The sequence below is a fragment of the Notothenia coriiceps genome, unplaced genomic scaffold (assembly GCF_000735185.1).
Source record: "Notothenia coriiceps isolate Sejong01 unplaced genomic scaffold, NC01 NC01_scaffold00028799, whole genome shotgun sequence".
NCBI lineage: Eukaryota > Metazoa > Chordata > Actinopteri > Perciformes > Nototheniidae > Notothenia > Notothenia coriiceps.
In genome coordinates, this window is record NW_011361500.1 from 667247 (window position 1) to 681090 (window position 13844).

The 13844-nt window shown below is 41.6% G+C and overlaps 1 protein-coding gene across 1 annotated transcript; it reads right to left on the reverse strand.

The window, feature by feature from the left end:
- Nucleotides 1-683: 683 nt before the first annotated feature.
- Nucleotides 684-13737, reverse strand: slc22a31 (solute carrier family 22 member 31). The gene is made up of 9 exons (XM_010786109.1): nt 13255-13737; nt 10461-10564; nt 9625-9779; nt 6737-6905; nt 4822-4967; nt 4475-4583; nt 4123-4337; nt 3603-3714; nt 684-3285 (listed from the first exon to the last, which is right to left on the reverse strand). The coding sequence occupies exons 1-9, from the start codon at nt 13684-13686 to the stop codon at nt 2841-2843; spliced, it is 1887 nt and encodes a 628-aa protein (XP_010784411.1). The 5' UTR covers nt 13687-13737; the 3' UTR covers nt 684-2840.
- Between the last annotated feature and the right edge of the window lie 107 nt (nt 13738-13844).

Sequence of the window (13844 nt, forward strand, 5' to 3'; positions counted from 1 at the left end):
GTTTCTTGAACACCAAACTTTTCTGACCTGTCCCAGCAGTTATCTGTCGTCCATCAATCATCTCACCTCGAGTCTGCAGAGGTCTGAATATCCACACACACGCCTGTCTCCATGACTGCCTCCCAGCATATGATATGAGCCTACACACAGCTTTTGACATGATGACACACACACACACACACACACACACACACACACACACACACACACACACACACACACACACACACACACACACACACACACACACACACACTCTCACACACACACACACACACACACACACACACACACACCCCCTCAGGAAAAGTAAAGTTTAAAGGTGGGTCACATATAGCATATATGTATAACTTTTGTCATATTCAAAAGAATAGAAAGTGACATCTTGATGCCCTGTGAATATTGACGTCATCCAAAAACTCAAGGCAGTTATGTAGAGATGGTTATTGAGGCTCTGGTATCTCACTTCTTTAGTAAATAATTCATTTTATTATTTTCCTACTTTCTGTACATAGTGGCCACAACAATATAAAGCAGAAGACAATCAAGTTGCTGAGTCAAAAGCAATCCAACACATATATGTATGCAGAAGTGCATTCAACTGAACACACTGATAACAAAAATGAAATACATTTTTTCTTGATTTTTTGTCACACACACACACCCCCCCCCCCCCTGTCACAGTGCCTTTCTGTCTGCTGCCTGACGCTCTGATCTCTGTTTGTCAGGTGCGTGACGGTCTGAGAGACAAGAGTCCAGATGATGTTCCTATTCCATACGACGAGGTGAAGAATACTTGCAGGACGAGCTACGGCTACAAGACCCTGAACACTGGAGCCGTGCACCCCCTCAGCACACTGGGCCTCCTGCTCACACTGGCCCTCCATGCTGTTATAACATGATCAAATTCATAAGCTATGTTTTAATACACAAACACATGTTCCGAATACAGTAGAGTCGACTAATAGCACTAATTGCTTACATAATGGAAATTAAGAGTATTCTGCTTTGTCCTGAAGATCTGTGTGTGTTTAACCTTTGGGTATTAAACCCTGAACTTTTGGAATGTAGGTTTAGCACCTAGCAAACAATGGGAAGGTGGATCATATTGAATTTACTATTAAACTGGATTTAAACATTGTTGTGGTTCTTTTCAAATTAACTTTACCTTGCATCATCTGGTTATTTTATCCTACTTTACCACTGTGAGATTGAAGCTGCTGTGAGCAAATAGAAATGTGTCTGGATAATAACATGTTGACAAAGTCTCACCAGTATATTCCAAATGCATACACACTTACTCTCACACACAGACAACCATATTCCGTAACATCAGTGTGCTTACAATTAAGCAGGAAGTAGTACAGTACGTGTCCACAGCTCCACCTAGTGTTCTTAGTGTGTAACCACTGAAGAGATGCAAACTATCTTTGTGGCTCCACCAATTCAAATGTTGGTGATTTGCACGTTTTCAAATTTAATTTACACATTGCATACACAGGAGCATTTGACTTGATGGCATGATGGATGAAGTTTCTAAGGTTTTCACTTTGCAAAGAGGATGAAAATAAAGACAAACAATTGGTTTTCTGAGCTACTGGAGGAACACAATCTTCTTTATTTGTTCACTGACAGTAACCTCATAACTGTGCGGATACATTAGGTGAACTATTACACATCTCCTGAATGTCAAACAAAGTAGTGTGTTTTTCTTCTATTAAACATGGCGACCTTGAAGTGTTCAACATTCAACAAGATGATATGGGATTAACATGCGCCTCAGTCCTCAAACATTACATTACAAAACACTTTATATTTTTAAAATATTGACTCAGGTTGTATCTGTTATTATGAAAATATTTAATGCCCTTCATTTAAGGCTTTCTGTTAAACCATTTACATTTTTTTGGACTAAGAAGAAACTAAAGGACACAATTTATAATCATTTGAGAACAGAGAGGTTGCTGACAGTTTTGGCTGCCAGCTACAGAGGTTAGTACACCTGCAGATTCATCGGCTACATTCAGTGTTTTAACAGAAACACAAGGTAGAAATAGCACCTTTAAATAATACTTTGAGACAAAGTGGTTTATAACGCAGACAAAAGTATCATCCAGACTAAATTCAATATCATCTGGTTGGTATCTAGTGCTATTTTCCTACACAGGTCCCTTTACCAACATTTTCCCAAACACTTCCAAGTGAAATATTTGGATAAACAAGGTAGATTGGTAGGGGCACAATTTAAAAAACAGTCATATCCTTTGACTCTGTCATCAGATTCAATACTCAGTGCATCATTTAGTTCCCCCTTGTGGGCTTCACAAGAATAACAAGACTCCACAAAGACACTTGTCTTGTGTGTCCTGGGGATCCGCTCAGCACTGAGACACAGCTGGTCAATGAGATGGGTGAGTTAATGAAAAGAGTCACTAAGAAATGGACAAAGCACCGCAGCCCACATGATCAACAGCAGCCTCACGGTTGAGCGAGCTTCTCTGGGGAAAATAGTGTCTGACGATTGGGTTTGGAAGCTTACAGACAGACGAGCAAGGCTAAGGTATAAACACGTAAGCTGCTAATGAAACACTACAGTTTTTCTTTGCTGCAGCACCAACAGCTCTGAAAGTCAAATGTAACGAGAAGAGTCCAAAACATGGACACGCTTGGAGCCGTCGCTCTAAAGTGCACTGCAACCAATCCAAGTCAGTTCATCAGTTGAGCTATAACCAGTGAGTGACTTAGACAATAATTAAATGAAGCATGGTGGTAGACTTTCTGTGGAGGTATGTCTAGAAGGAGGAGGAGGTATAGTCTGAGTCTGTACAAAGGAGAGGTCACTAAGACATGCCCTCTTTCAGAGTTCCATCCTCTTGACTCTGTGTTTCACTGTCCGACAGCAGAGGGGCCTGCATTGGCACATCGATCCTATAAGGCAAACTCTCTTTAGTCAACATCTTCCTGGTGGCAGAGACCAGGCGGGAGTAGTTATCAGGGTTGTACTCTGAGAGGAGGGGCCGGGTGCTGAGTAACGGCAGGTCGTCTCTGTCGGGCCGGGGCAGGAGGAGAGGGGGCCGGCGCTGGTTCTCGCCCTCTTTCAGGGAGTCTGGGAGCGGCTTGCGTTTGCTTTCAGGCAGGAGCATTATGCTGAGAACAGAGAGGACGGCGAAGGAGGAGAAGATGACATGGTGGAGAAAATAGCCCCCGTTGTTCTGGAGCTCCATCAGGGAGGAGGCGGCCAGGCCAACACAACCCGCTGCCAGCACCAGGCCGAGGCAACCGCCTCTGACAGGGAGGGAGAGGAGAAGAGAAATCAACAGGCGTCAAAGTGGTGAGATCAGACAACTTGATATACTTTCCTACAGAAAACACAATACTTTGATAATGGGTTACACATTATAGCTATTTAGATTTTTAGGCAAAACTATTTCCTAAAACAGCTGTGCTTTTTTCTAGCAAAAGTTAAAGAAACAGGTTAAACAGAGCATTTCTAGGGGATTTTTGCTACAAACATTATTTCTGTCTTTGCTTTGGATTTTTTTATAGGATTTTTTGACAATTAAAATAAATAACTCGATCAATTTGGTCAAGAAGATACTTACCGAACCACAGTGGGCATCACCTCACAAGCGAACAACACACTCAGCATGGCGAGAGCCTGAGAGAACAGCAGCCCCACCACAGAGAACACCAACACCAGGCCCCCCCGCAGATCTGAGACAAAAACAGGAGCACAGACTCATGACTTCTCTGTGAAGACACGAGAACTTCAGCACCATTAACAGCAATGGCATGAGCGCCAACCTTTAAACTCATCATGTGAATATCAATAAGACCTAAACTAAATGTAAAGAGTGGAGTATGCTTAAAATGCATTATATGCATATCAAGTTTCATGTTAGGTCCTGACCTGAAGGTTAAGAGATAATCAACAGTGATTCCGTATATAAACTGCAATGGTGATCTGTCCAATTTCATGATATTAAATTCATTCTATAACCTTAAAATCTGAGACCCTGAACCGTCAGCAATTGACATACTGTATGTTACAGTGTCTTGTATACATTTGAATTTCTAATCCAAATCCAAAATAACGATGTGAAGAAAAGCTGTGTAACGTACACTGAGTGAGGGCGAGCAGCAGCAGCGACGACAGGCCGGTGATGATGGCAGAGAGCAGAAGCATACCCCGCCGACCAAAGTGATTGACGGACAGGCAGATGAAGACGCAGGCCAGAGCTCCGGTCATCACTCGAAGGAAGTAGCTGAAGTAGAAGTTGGAGGAATAAGTGTGCAGGTTTCTGGTGAAACAGTACTGAATGCCAGTTCCAATGAACCTGAAGGACAGGGAGAGGACATAAACATTGATTAAACCCAACACTCAACATGCTCATATCGTGCAATGGAAAGCCTTTCAATTTCATGGATAAGTCCAAGGAACCTTCCTTATTTCACACCCAGAATAAAAACTCACAGTGTGAAGCTGAGGATGAGGCAGTTCTTCCAGATAACACGAGTTTGACGCAGCTCCAAAATGGAAAAGTACCTTGGTTGACAGTCTTCACCGAAGGCTGTATCTATCTCTATGAACAGGAAAAGAGGTGGAAATAATACCCGGAAACAATTAAAGCCATCCCAAAACAGCCAAAGGTTTTCAGGCTAGTCATTCTGCAGGGTTTAAGGGTTCACATCTATTTTTGACACATTCTACCAATTGCTGCCATCAAGCGTAGTAGATTTAAAATGAATTATTCAATCAATATATAGTTTTAAAAAGGCTAATGATGTTGCAAATAACATATGCACTGAGGCTGTGTGTACCTGACAGCAGGGTTTCTCCAGGGTAGATTTCATCTCTTAAACAAACTCCGTTCCTGGTGGAGAACTCCAGGAGACTCCTCTTCAGCTGAGGGATCTGAGCTGTGGCCATCAGCCAGCGAGGAGACTCAGGAAACACCGACACACAGCTGAGGAAAACAACACGGTTCAGACTGAGTTAGACTCTAGGAACAACCAACATCCCTGCATTCTTGGAACGCAATGCCCTAGTAGGAAAGTGGGGTATAATGAGTTCTTTAAGGTAAGATGGCGCCTGCCCATTAAGAGCTTTGTAGGCGAGAAGAAGAATTTTAAATTCTATCCTGTGTTCTCTGGGGAGCCAGTGTAAGGCAGCCAGAACAGGAGTAATGTGGTCCCTTTTCCTAACTCTGGTTAGTACACGAGCTGCAGCATTTTGAATCAGCTGAAGCGACTTGACTGACTTCTTGGTACACCCTGATAATAAGGAGTTACAATAATCCAGCCTTGAAGTAACAAATGCATGGACTAGTTTCTCTGCATCGTTTTGAGGCAAAATATGCCTGATTTTTGCAATGTTACGTAGATGGAAGTAGGCGGTCCTTGAAATTGATTTTATGTGGGCGTTAAAGGATAAATCCTGATCAAATATAACACCAAGATTCCTTACAGTCTCACTGGAGGCCAAATTAATGCCATCCATAGTTAGTATATCTTTAGATAATTTGTTTCGTAGATTCTTTGGGCCAAGTACAATAACTTCAGTTTTGGTCGTGTTTAACATCAAAAAATGTAAGGTCATCCACTAAAGCCTTTCTATTCAATGTAACTAATTATTAAACATCTTAAGTGAGTACAGACAAGAGCACACACTTCAGTTTTTGAAGGTCTTCGTAGTACTGGAATAATCAGCAAAACAAACCCGAGTTAAAGCTCCCATGTCATGCTTTTCTGATGATTACCCGTCCCCTTGTGTTATGAAGGTTTTTCTGCATGTAAACGGTCTGCAGAGTCACAAACCCTCAAAGTACACCCTGTAGCGAGTAAAACTCTAACACAGAACATACCTCCCCAAAACGCCTCGTTGGAGATACGTCATTGTCCATTGATTCTTCCGGGTACGCATGATGTCAACCGTACCCGGAACGAAATGGACCAATCCGTGGAGGACGTTACGTTACGTCCGCGGAGCCGTTACGTTAAGCCCCCGCTGATTGGTCCAAATTGACCAATCCACAGACTTCCTCACACACACAGTCAGTGCATGCAGCTCTGCTGATCTCTCCTCCCTGGCTGCTGCAGGCTGATAACAGACAGTTGAGATCGGGGCAAAATTCTCTCTGCAGACCCATTCTCACAGCGTTTATCAACCTTTTTCTTACTCAATATCAAGCCACACTTATTGTTTTTACTTCGGCTGTGACTTTGTGTGTGCTCAGGCCAGTGTGAGTTTGGCTGTGTTTCGCTGTGTATCGCTAAACAAGGAAACAACACCTCCATGGAGCTCAGCGCGATTCACAACGTCCCGACCAATCAGAGCACACTGTGCTCACAGGGAGGGTGGGGGCTGGAGCTATTGGAGCTGCAACGAGCCGTTAAAGGCAGAGAGTGAAATTCAGTGAATACACGTAGTTTACAGAGATGCTGTATGAGAAACCAATGTGAGTTTGGAAAATTGCACAATATAAATCTATTCTAGTAGACCTCAACAATGGAATTATGATCAGTGGAAATGGCCATGACATGGGACCTTTAAGGAAGGACACTCATTCTCCTCAGGTGTTTCTCGCTGATGTATAATACTTAAAGTTGTCTGAGTGTGTTGTTTGACATCAATGTGTTAAGCACCACTGTAGAATAATAGACTGGCCACAATGCTTCGTCAAATACACACACGGCGTGTCCATGTCCGCACTGCAGATAACGCCACTCGACTCACCACCAATAGGAAAGCAGCAGCAGCTGAGGCAAAGTGGCCACGGCCTGAAGAACGGGCCAATCACGGCACAGAACAGCGATACCTGGCAACAGCAGCTCTGCGATCACGCTAAAGAAGCTGCTGATCATGGCGACCATGAGACGATTGGGGGGGTCACACAGCTCCAACCCTGAGAGAGCGGTGGGAACAGACAGAGAAGAGAGGCAGATCTCATCAAACAGCTGAAGCAAAACTAATACATCTGTCCAAAACCAATTCATTTCCTGTCCGGACATGAACCCTTCACACATAAAGCTACAGTCAGAAGTATGTAGTCATGTATTTTTATTCAGGTTATGCCCTCATGTGGAACTGGTTCAATACAGGACAAGTGACAAGTAAGAACCTCCCTACGTTTTTGACCAGATTGAATTTATTCACTCCAAAAATGGAGAAGCCAAACATTTTTCTGTTCGTATCTTTTTTTTCTTCTCCTCCCAAAGATGTGATATTGACATGTAGACATAACTACCTTCATTTATGTCAACAACCAACAATTGTTTTGCTTATTGAGTACTTAAGGTTACAAGAGGTGATCAAATGGTTTAGAGTTATCCATTTCATAGAATGTACAAAGCAAAGCCAATTCTTGCTACAATCTGAAAACGATAAAGCAACAAGGAAAATAAAGCTGCTAGGAGATGTAAACATGTTTGGAAGTGCGTCAAGCTGTGTGAGTTTCTGCTGAACTTTAACCTCCTTCCCCCCCCAGAGCTCCGATTCTCTTTCCACTTCCTCCCTGCCTGAGGGAGAGAGAAGGAAAATGAGAAGCTCACTTCCTCGACCTGAGTTCTGTCCTGCTATTGTTTTCTCTTCTCGGAAAGCGCTGGCAGGTCTCAGAGAAACATTTGTGCCAAAACAAAATCTGGAATCAATCTATTCCTGACCTTGCAGGAATGTGGGAGTAACTGCGTGTGTTAAAAACAGAAAATAGGGTGTGTCTAAGAGTGTGTATTTCATATGATGCCACTACCCTGTACCCCCCATCTCCCACGCAGCAATGAGCACAGTTTCTACAAACGCTAACGCAATTACATTCCTCTGCCGCTTCATTATTGGTTTACAGTTCCCGAATGGAAACTCGCTGTATGAGAGATACTCCTAGCAGTAAAGGACATCTCATCAGCGACAAAGCCATGATGAACACGTTGATCTATGGCCTCGCCACAGAGAGGTACGGCCACTAAAAGCAGGACAGCTGAGAGGTAAAAGTAATAAAGCACAAGCAGCTGTCACTCAGAGTGCAGCACAACACACACAGCTGCAAAGAGTCATACACAAACCCACGCTAAAGCAGAAATGTAAGCCTAAATCTTTCATTTTAGGAAAGCAATTGTAGCCTACATCAACGGTCAGGATTGACATCAATGGTCAGGATTGACATCAATGGTCAGGATTTCCAGCGATGCATGTCAAATTAAATTAGGACTTTAAATTGCCACTGCTAATTAAAGTTTTAGTCTATAATCCTTAATTATTTCTCTACAAAGTAGATTGAGTTGTTGATGGCAGGGTCGCCGCTCCTGCACTGGATTAAAAACGCTGAGGTTGACAGGAAATGATACAGGAAGGAATGCAGTTTAATTTATTTTTGAAAACTGCCTGTCCCCTGGTTTTGGCCTTCACTGTAACAATTGTGTTTCAACTCTGATTGAGTGACTTATAATAAAGACAACGTCTAACTGCACTGTACACAATATATTGTGCTGAGCGATTTCTGTTGAGTTTAAGAGCTAATTTATATCTGGTGTTTCACAAATCAATAAATTGAAGCACTTTCAATGATGGATTCCTCTTAATGTATTTTTTTTAAGAACTTTCAACAAATAAAGATTTCCAGTCAAAAAGGGGCGAATACTACATTTTACATTTCAACTAAAGACTACAGTAGTGAGAAACTGTTGTGCCCTTATCAACATTCGGTAATGGTTGGGTCCATTACTGAATGCCTCTTAAAAGGGAAATCTCCTCTTTTCAACTACCGAGAAAAGCATGGTTTTTAGCTTTAGTTATTACACACAATTACAAAATCCACAGTTTGTTTTTAGCCTCTTAATATAATCAACTAGCATTTTTCGATTGTCAGTTTAGCAGATAGATCGGTAGAAAGGTTAGGGAGTAATGTGCTGAAACAACTGTGCAGTGGTTGCTCACAAAGAAACTCAGGAACCTACATGAATGCAACCCGCGTGACAATTTATTCTACGCTGGGAATCACAAGGCCATGATTTATTGCATTAACATTAGATAACATTTACATAACATTTGATTTTCCGCAAGAGATAACATGTAATGTGTTGGTCCGCAAAACAATGGCTGCAGAACAACTTTAAAGATGAGATCAAGCAAAAAGTATTTATATTAAATGAGTAGTATTTCATTTTGAGAACATATGGGGTTGTGGGACCTTCCCCCTAATGACACTTAAACATAATAAACAGCAGCACGTCTTAAACTGTAAACAACTAATACACTGTAATATGTCACTACTCTCACTGTATTTCACTTATTACTACTATTTTTTCTCTATTACTATTGCACGAATGTTGATACTTTATGTCATTTGTTGTCATATACATTAGAATCCCAGTTACAAATTAAAAAGGAAGAAATGTGATTTATCAAACACATGACCTTTGGATAAACTCAGCACCAGCGAATGACTCAGAGCGGAGCTAAGAAATCCAAACGTTATTCCAAAGTAAACAAAGAAGTGAGCGTTCGTGTCTGAGGAAGCTGAGGTTGTTTTTTCCCAGTCCGGTTGAGAGGCTTGTTACTGAACAAGGCTCCAGGGAGCCTAACCGCAGAATAAGTGGGACAACATTTGAATGTGTGTGCAGGATACTCACTGGCGATGTACGAGGACACAAAGACCCCGGCGAGCATGACGCCCTGAGAGAGGCGCAGCAGCAGGAACACCACGGCGCTGCTGGACAGACACACAACCACCCCCAGCAGGCTGGACAGACTGATGGAGAGCAGGAAACACCGCCGACGGCCCAGCCTTCAAACACATTTGTACATGCATTTTTGAATGTTTTTATATTGACTGAATAAATAAGCAATTACAAAAATAATTCATATGATTGTGTAAAAAAATGAATGAATCATGATTTTTTTAAGGTTATTGCTAAAACATTCAACTCAACGCATTATAATTGAATGTATTTTCCAAAATAAATTGGTGTTTTTTTTATCTTAAAATGTCCTTTTTTCAGAAGTCTGCTTTTCTACAATTCACAATAGACACAGAAACCAATATCTCCTGTTATTTATTCAGCTGTACACGGATGCAGATAGTGCCTATCTAACCTGGCTAAGTAGTAGTAGTGGTAGTAGAGTTGTATGTTTTGTGTCAACATCAAAGTCAAGAGATATTGTTAAAGGCAGCAAATGTTAGCTGGTAACTCAGTTTTATGATTTTAAAGAAATACAAAAAACTCTGGCTAACACTGCCAATAAAATAATACCGTCACGAGGAAAAACATAATTACGAAATTTAGACTACATCAATATTTTTCAAATATACAATGATCTATGAAATAAAGTATATCCAATACAACTCTTTATAATATTGAGTTGGGGATTCATTACTTCTTAAACTATTACATTACTAAATGATCTCAGACCATACATCTTACTAAACATGTCTTAACTTTCCATATAAAGTATGATTATGAATTACCAGTCGCACAATGTACCAAGGAGGATATATCCCAGAATCCATCCTGTCATGAAGCAGATGTGCTGCAAAGGGATTTTCCAGAAGTCACTGCAGACCAGGTTCCACTGCAGAGGAGGACAAAGAAGTACGTTGAAATAAACTGTGAGAAAACAAAACTCAATATGAACTCAGAAATACAGAGCACTGCTATCTGATGAGGCGTAAAAAGAGACCAATTGCCGTACAAAATGACCTTTAAGTCAAAGTGTTAAAGGCCTGTTTTAATTGCCAACTGTTTTAATTGCCAATTATTAGCAATAATATATTATACATAGTAATATATATTATATTGTAACTATTGAAACTTTGTTTGCTCTTGTAAGCTATTACGATCTGACCCAAAACAAACCAAACCAATTCTACAAGCCAAAACTAAGCTTACACCATAGCAGCATATTTGGACCAAAGCACCATTAAAATCTCCATTTCTAAAAGTGAAGAAAAAGTAATGTATACAAGAACATTTTTTAGACTCAAACCAGTGCCTACTTCATGTGATAAGCAGTTGATGTAAAGCACTCTCTAAGTAATTTCTGAGCTAAGTGTATACATCATAAATATGTAGGTCACTACATTTCTTTCTAAAAGAAGATTAATGCATTTAAAAACATAAAAAAAGTACATGAACTAATTGTTTCCAACAAGCCTCTTTCATTGTTATTTGATAACAACACAGAGAGATTTCTGTCAGGAAGCAGGAATGTAGATCATGTCGTCCATAATTGAGTTAAGATGTCTGCTGACAGTATTATTACATTAAAACAAAGTGGTGCTCAAAGCAGAGCGTGCCAGCTGCTCTACGCCTGGTTAGTACCAGTCGCTGCCTGATAGCCAAGTCTTCTTCTCGTCCGTGTCTTTTTCCATCTGCCTCCTCGACCATGTTCTCTGTGTGCAGTCCAGGTATGTTATGACATTGAGCATTTACAGACACTATGGATACAAAGCAGCTAGCTGAATTAAGAAGGGAAACTGAAAGGGTCAAAACTCCAGCAACACTTGTAGTCCAAAGAAGTTGAAAGAACATCTTTATTGTTGATGCCACAACCTTTTTGGAGTCCTTTTGATCCCTGTTGCTCCGTCGACACCTCTGTGTGTATTGTGCGCGCTATCCCAATGCTGGAACATTACGCTGCCATATTTGCTGTATGGTTATTTGAATAAACACATTTTATTTAGGAATATGAACATTATAGGCATACTATGTAACTCTTGAAACTAGATTTTGACACAGTGTCCCCCTGCACATCAGGTTATTTCACAGTAAGTAATCAAACTTTAATACAAGCGTACATGGGGGCCAAATAGTCTGTCTTGATGGTGCACTGGTTTCTAAAAAGGCATCATATGCTAAGCTAATGAATAGGGCGAAAAGGAAAAAGGGTCACAATCAGATCCTCATAGACCCCATAGACCCCATAGAGGAAATGGTCTCAGAGATGTAGTTGATGAAAACCTCGTTCTAAAAAACAACAACATTTTGAGCCTTTCCAAGTTGATAGTCGAGGACTTTTGTTCCCTAATGTGTTATTTTGTCAATATATGATGAGCAGGATTTGACTGTATTATTTTCCTCCTTTACTAAAGTGTTCCCCTGTCGCAGTGAATTATGTCATGTGAAGAGGAAGCTGTAGTTGAGGAAGGAGGCGTTCAGGGTCTCAGGAAGGAACATGAAGGCCTCAGACTTCCCTGCGCCACAGATTGTCATGGGGAGGGGGGTAAATGAGGAAAAGTTTCTGTTTCCTTGGGGCAATGTTATAAACACAAAAATATAGACAGAGACAAACACAATTGGCCGATAAGTGGAAGGAGAATTAGCCTTAATGACTTCCTCCTGCTGGTCAACCCTCAATATCTCTACAGTTGTTTAGAGATTAGTACTCTGATGTTGTGTCAGTATGTGTTACAAAATACTGCACTGACACAGATGTGTAAGGTGTTTACAAAGGGTCACGTTGAGGAATATTTTTCTTAGAACTTGTTGTCAATATTTGCAGACTGGGATGGATCCTTAAATACCTGAAGCCCCAAAAAACAGACTGAGGATAAGATAAACCCATTCCTGCTGCTTATTTACACATGGAGTTGCACAACAAGACCCAGTCACATTGGAACCCATTGTGTGTGTCCATACACTAGTTAGGCTACATAAAGTACGAGACAATCAAAGAGGATGCATTATCAGATCGGAAATCTCTCAAACAAAAACATAGCTTGAAAGCAAAGCCAACTACAGTTGCCCTTTTGTCTTTTCACACACACTCTTACTCAGATCCAATACTTCAGTTTTTAATCCTGAATAAATCCATACACATTGATTGTATTTATATGGTATGTTTTCCTCTGCATGATTATCTGTGACCCTGGGAAACAGAGTGCAAGACAGCAGATAATTGAGAGTGAAACACGACTTTGCATTAACAAAGTTGGAACTGGTGAGCAAATATTGACAGAATGGTGCTCAAACAGCTGTCTTCATGACCACACATGCTTCGAGAAGAAAAATACTGCTTTTAATTTAGAGGAATACATCCAGATCAGCACCACCATCTTGGAGCAAGGTCAAAATAATCAGTTGTAAACGTGACAAGACAAAGGGAAATGTCTCTCAATAGAAAGATTTCCACAGTTAGTAAAACGACTATTGTGGTGATGTTAACGTGGATACAACGTATGGATACAACAACCTGGATCCGGAAAAAGCGGTTAACACGAAGCCTAACACCCACTCAGACCAGAAAGATTACCTGTTCCTTACCTCAGTGACAAAGTTACTCTGCAGCCCCGCTACATGGGCGTAATCCCACCCTACGGTGCAAGACACCGTCTCCCTGTGCACCTTTTCGGAGAAGTCCGAGGTATTTGATGGGTACTTGAAGAGTTCACAGTGGCTGAGGCCGCTGCCGTTCACCCAGGGGATGGTGAGGTTCAGGTAGCCCTGTCTGGAGAAGTTGCTGGGGAGGAAAGTGGAGGGCAGAAGCTGCGGGTCGGGTTTGCAGTGATACGATTCCGGGATATGAGTGAAAAAGACGTCGCAAAAAAGATTCAGCATGACCGCAAAGTTGGGGAACCAGCTGAAAAGCACCACGAGTCGGTTGTAGCGTCCATAGCCGCCGATGTGAGGGAAAATCCTTGTCTCAAAATCCATTGAAGGAAGAGTGTTTACGGTGACAGTCGTTTCTCTGGCCATGGCGCATTAATTGAGTGCGCAAGCTCTACACGCGCGTGCCGCAGCCAGTAGAAGTTGAAGAAGCGCTCGGGGAGAAAGAGGGCGGGGCACTTGGGGCTCGACCTATGAGACTCCTGATGCTTTAGTGGCTCACTGAAGGGTGGCCCCTGAGTCACAGC

Bases quoted from the DNA above. Each gene is read 5' to 3' on its own strand.
- slc22a31 (XM_010786109.1), bottom strand. From the start codon at position 13,686: ATGGCCAGAGAAACGACTGTCACCGTAAACACTCTTCCTTCAATGGAT. The intron at 4,584-4,821 runs GTACACACAGCC...TCCTGTTCATAG, and splicing joins TGGAGAAACCCTGCTGTCAG to AGATAGATACAGCCTTCGGT. The intron at 3,286-3,602 runs GTAAGTATCTTC...CCTCCCTGTCAG, and splicing joins GTGATGCCCACTGTGGTTCG to AGGCGGTTGCCTCGGCCTGG.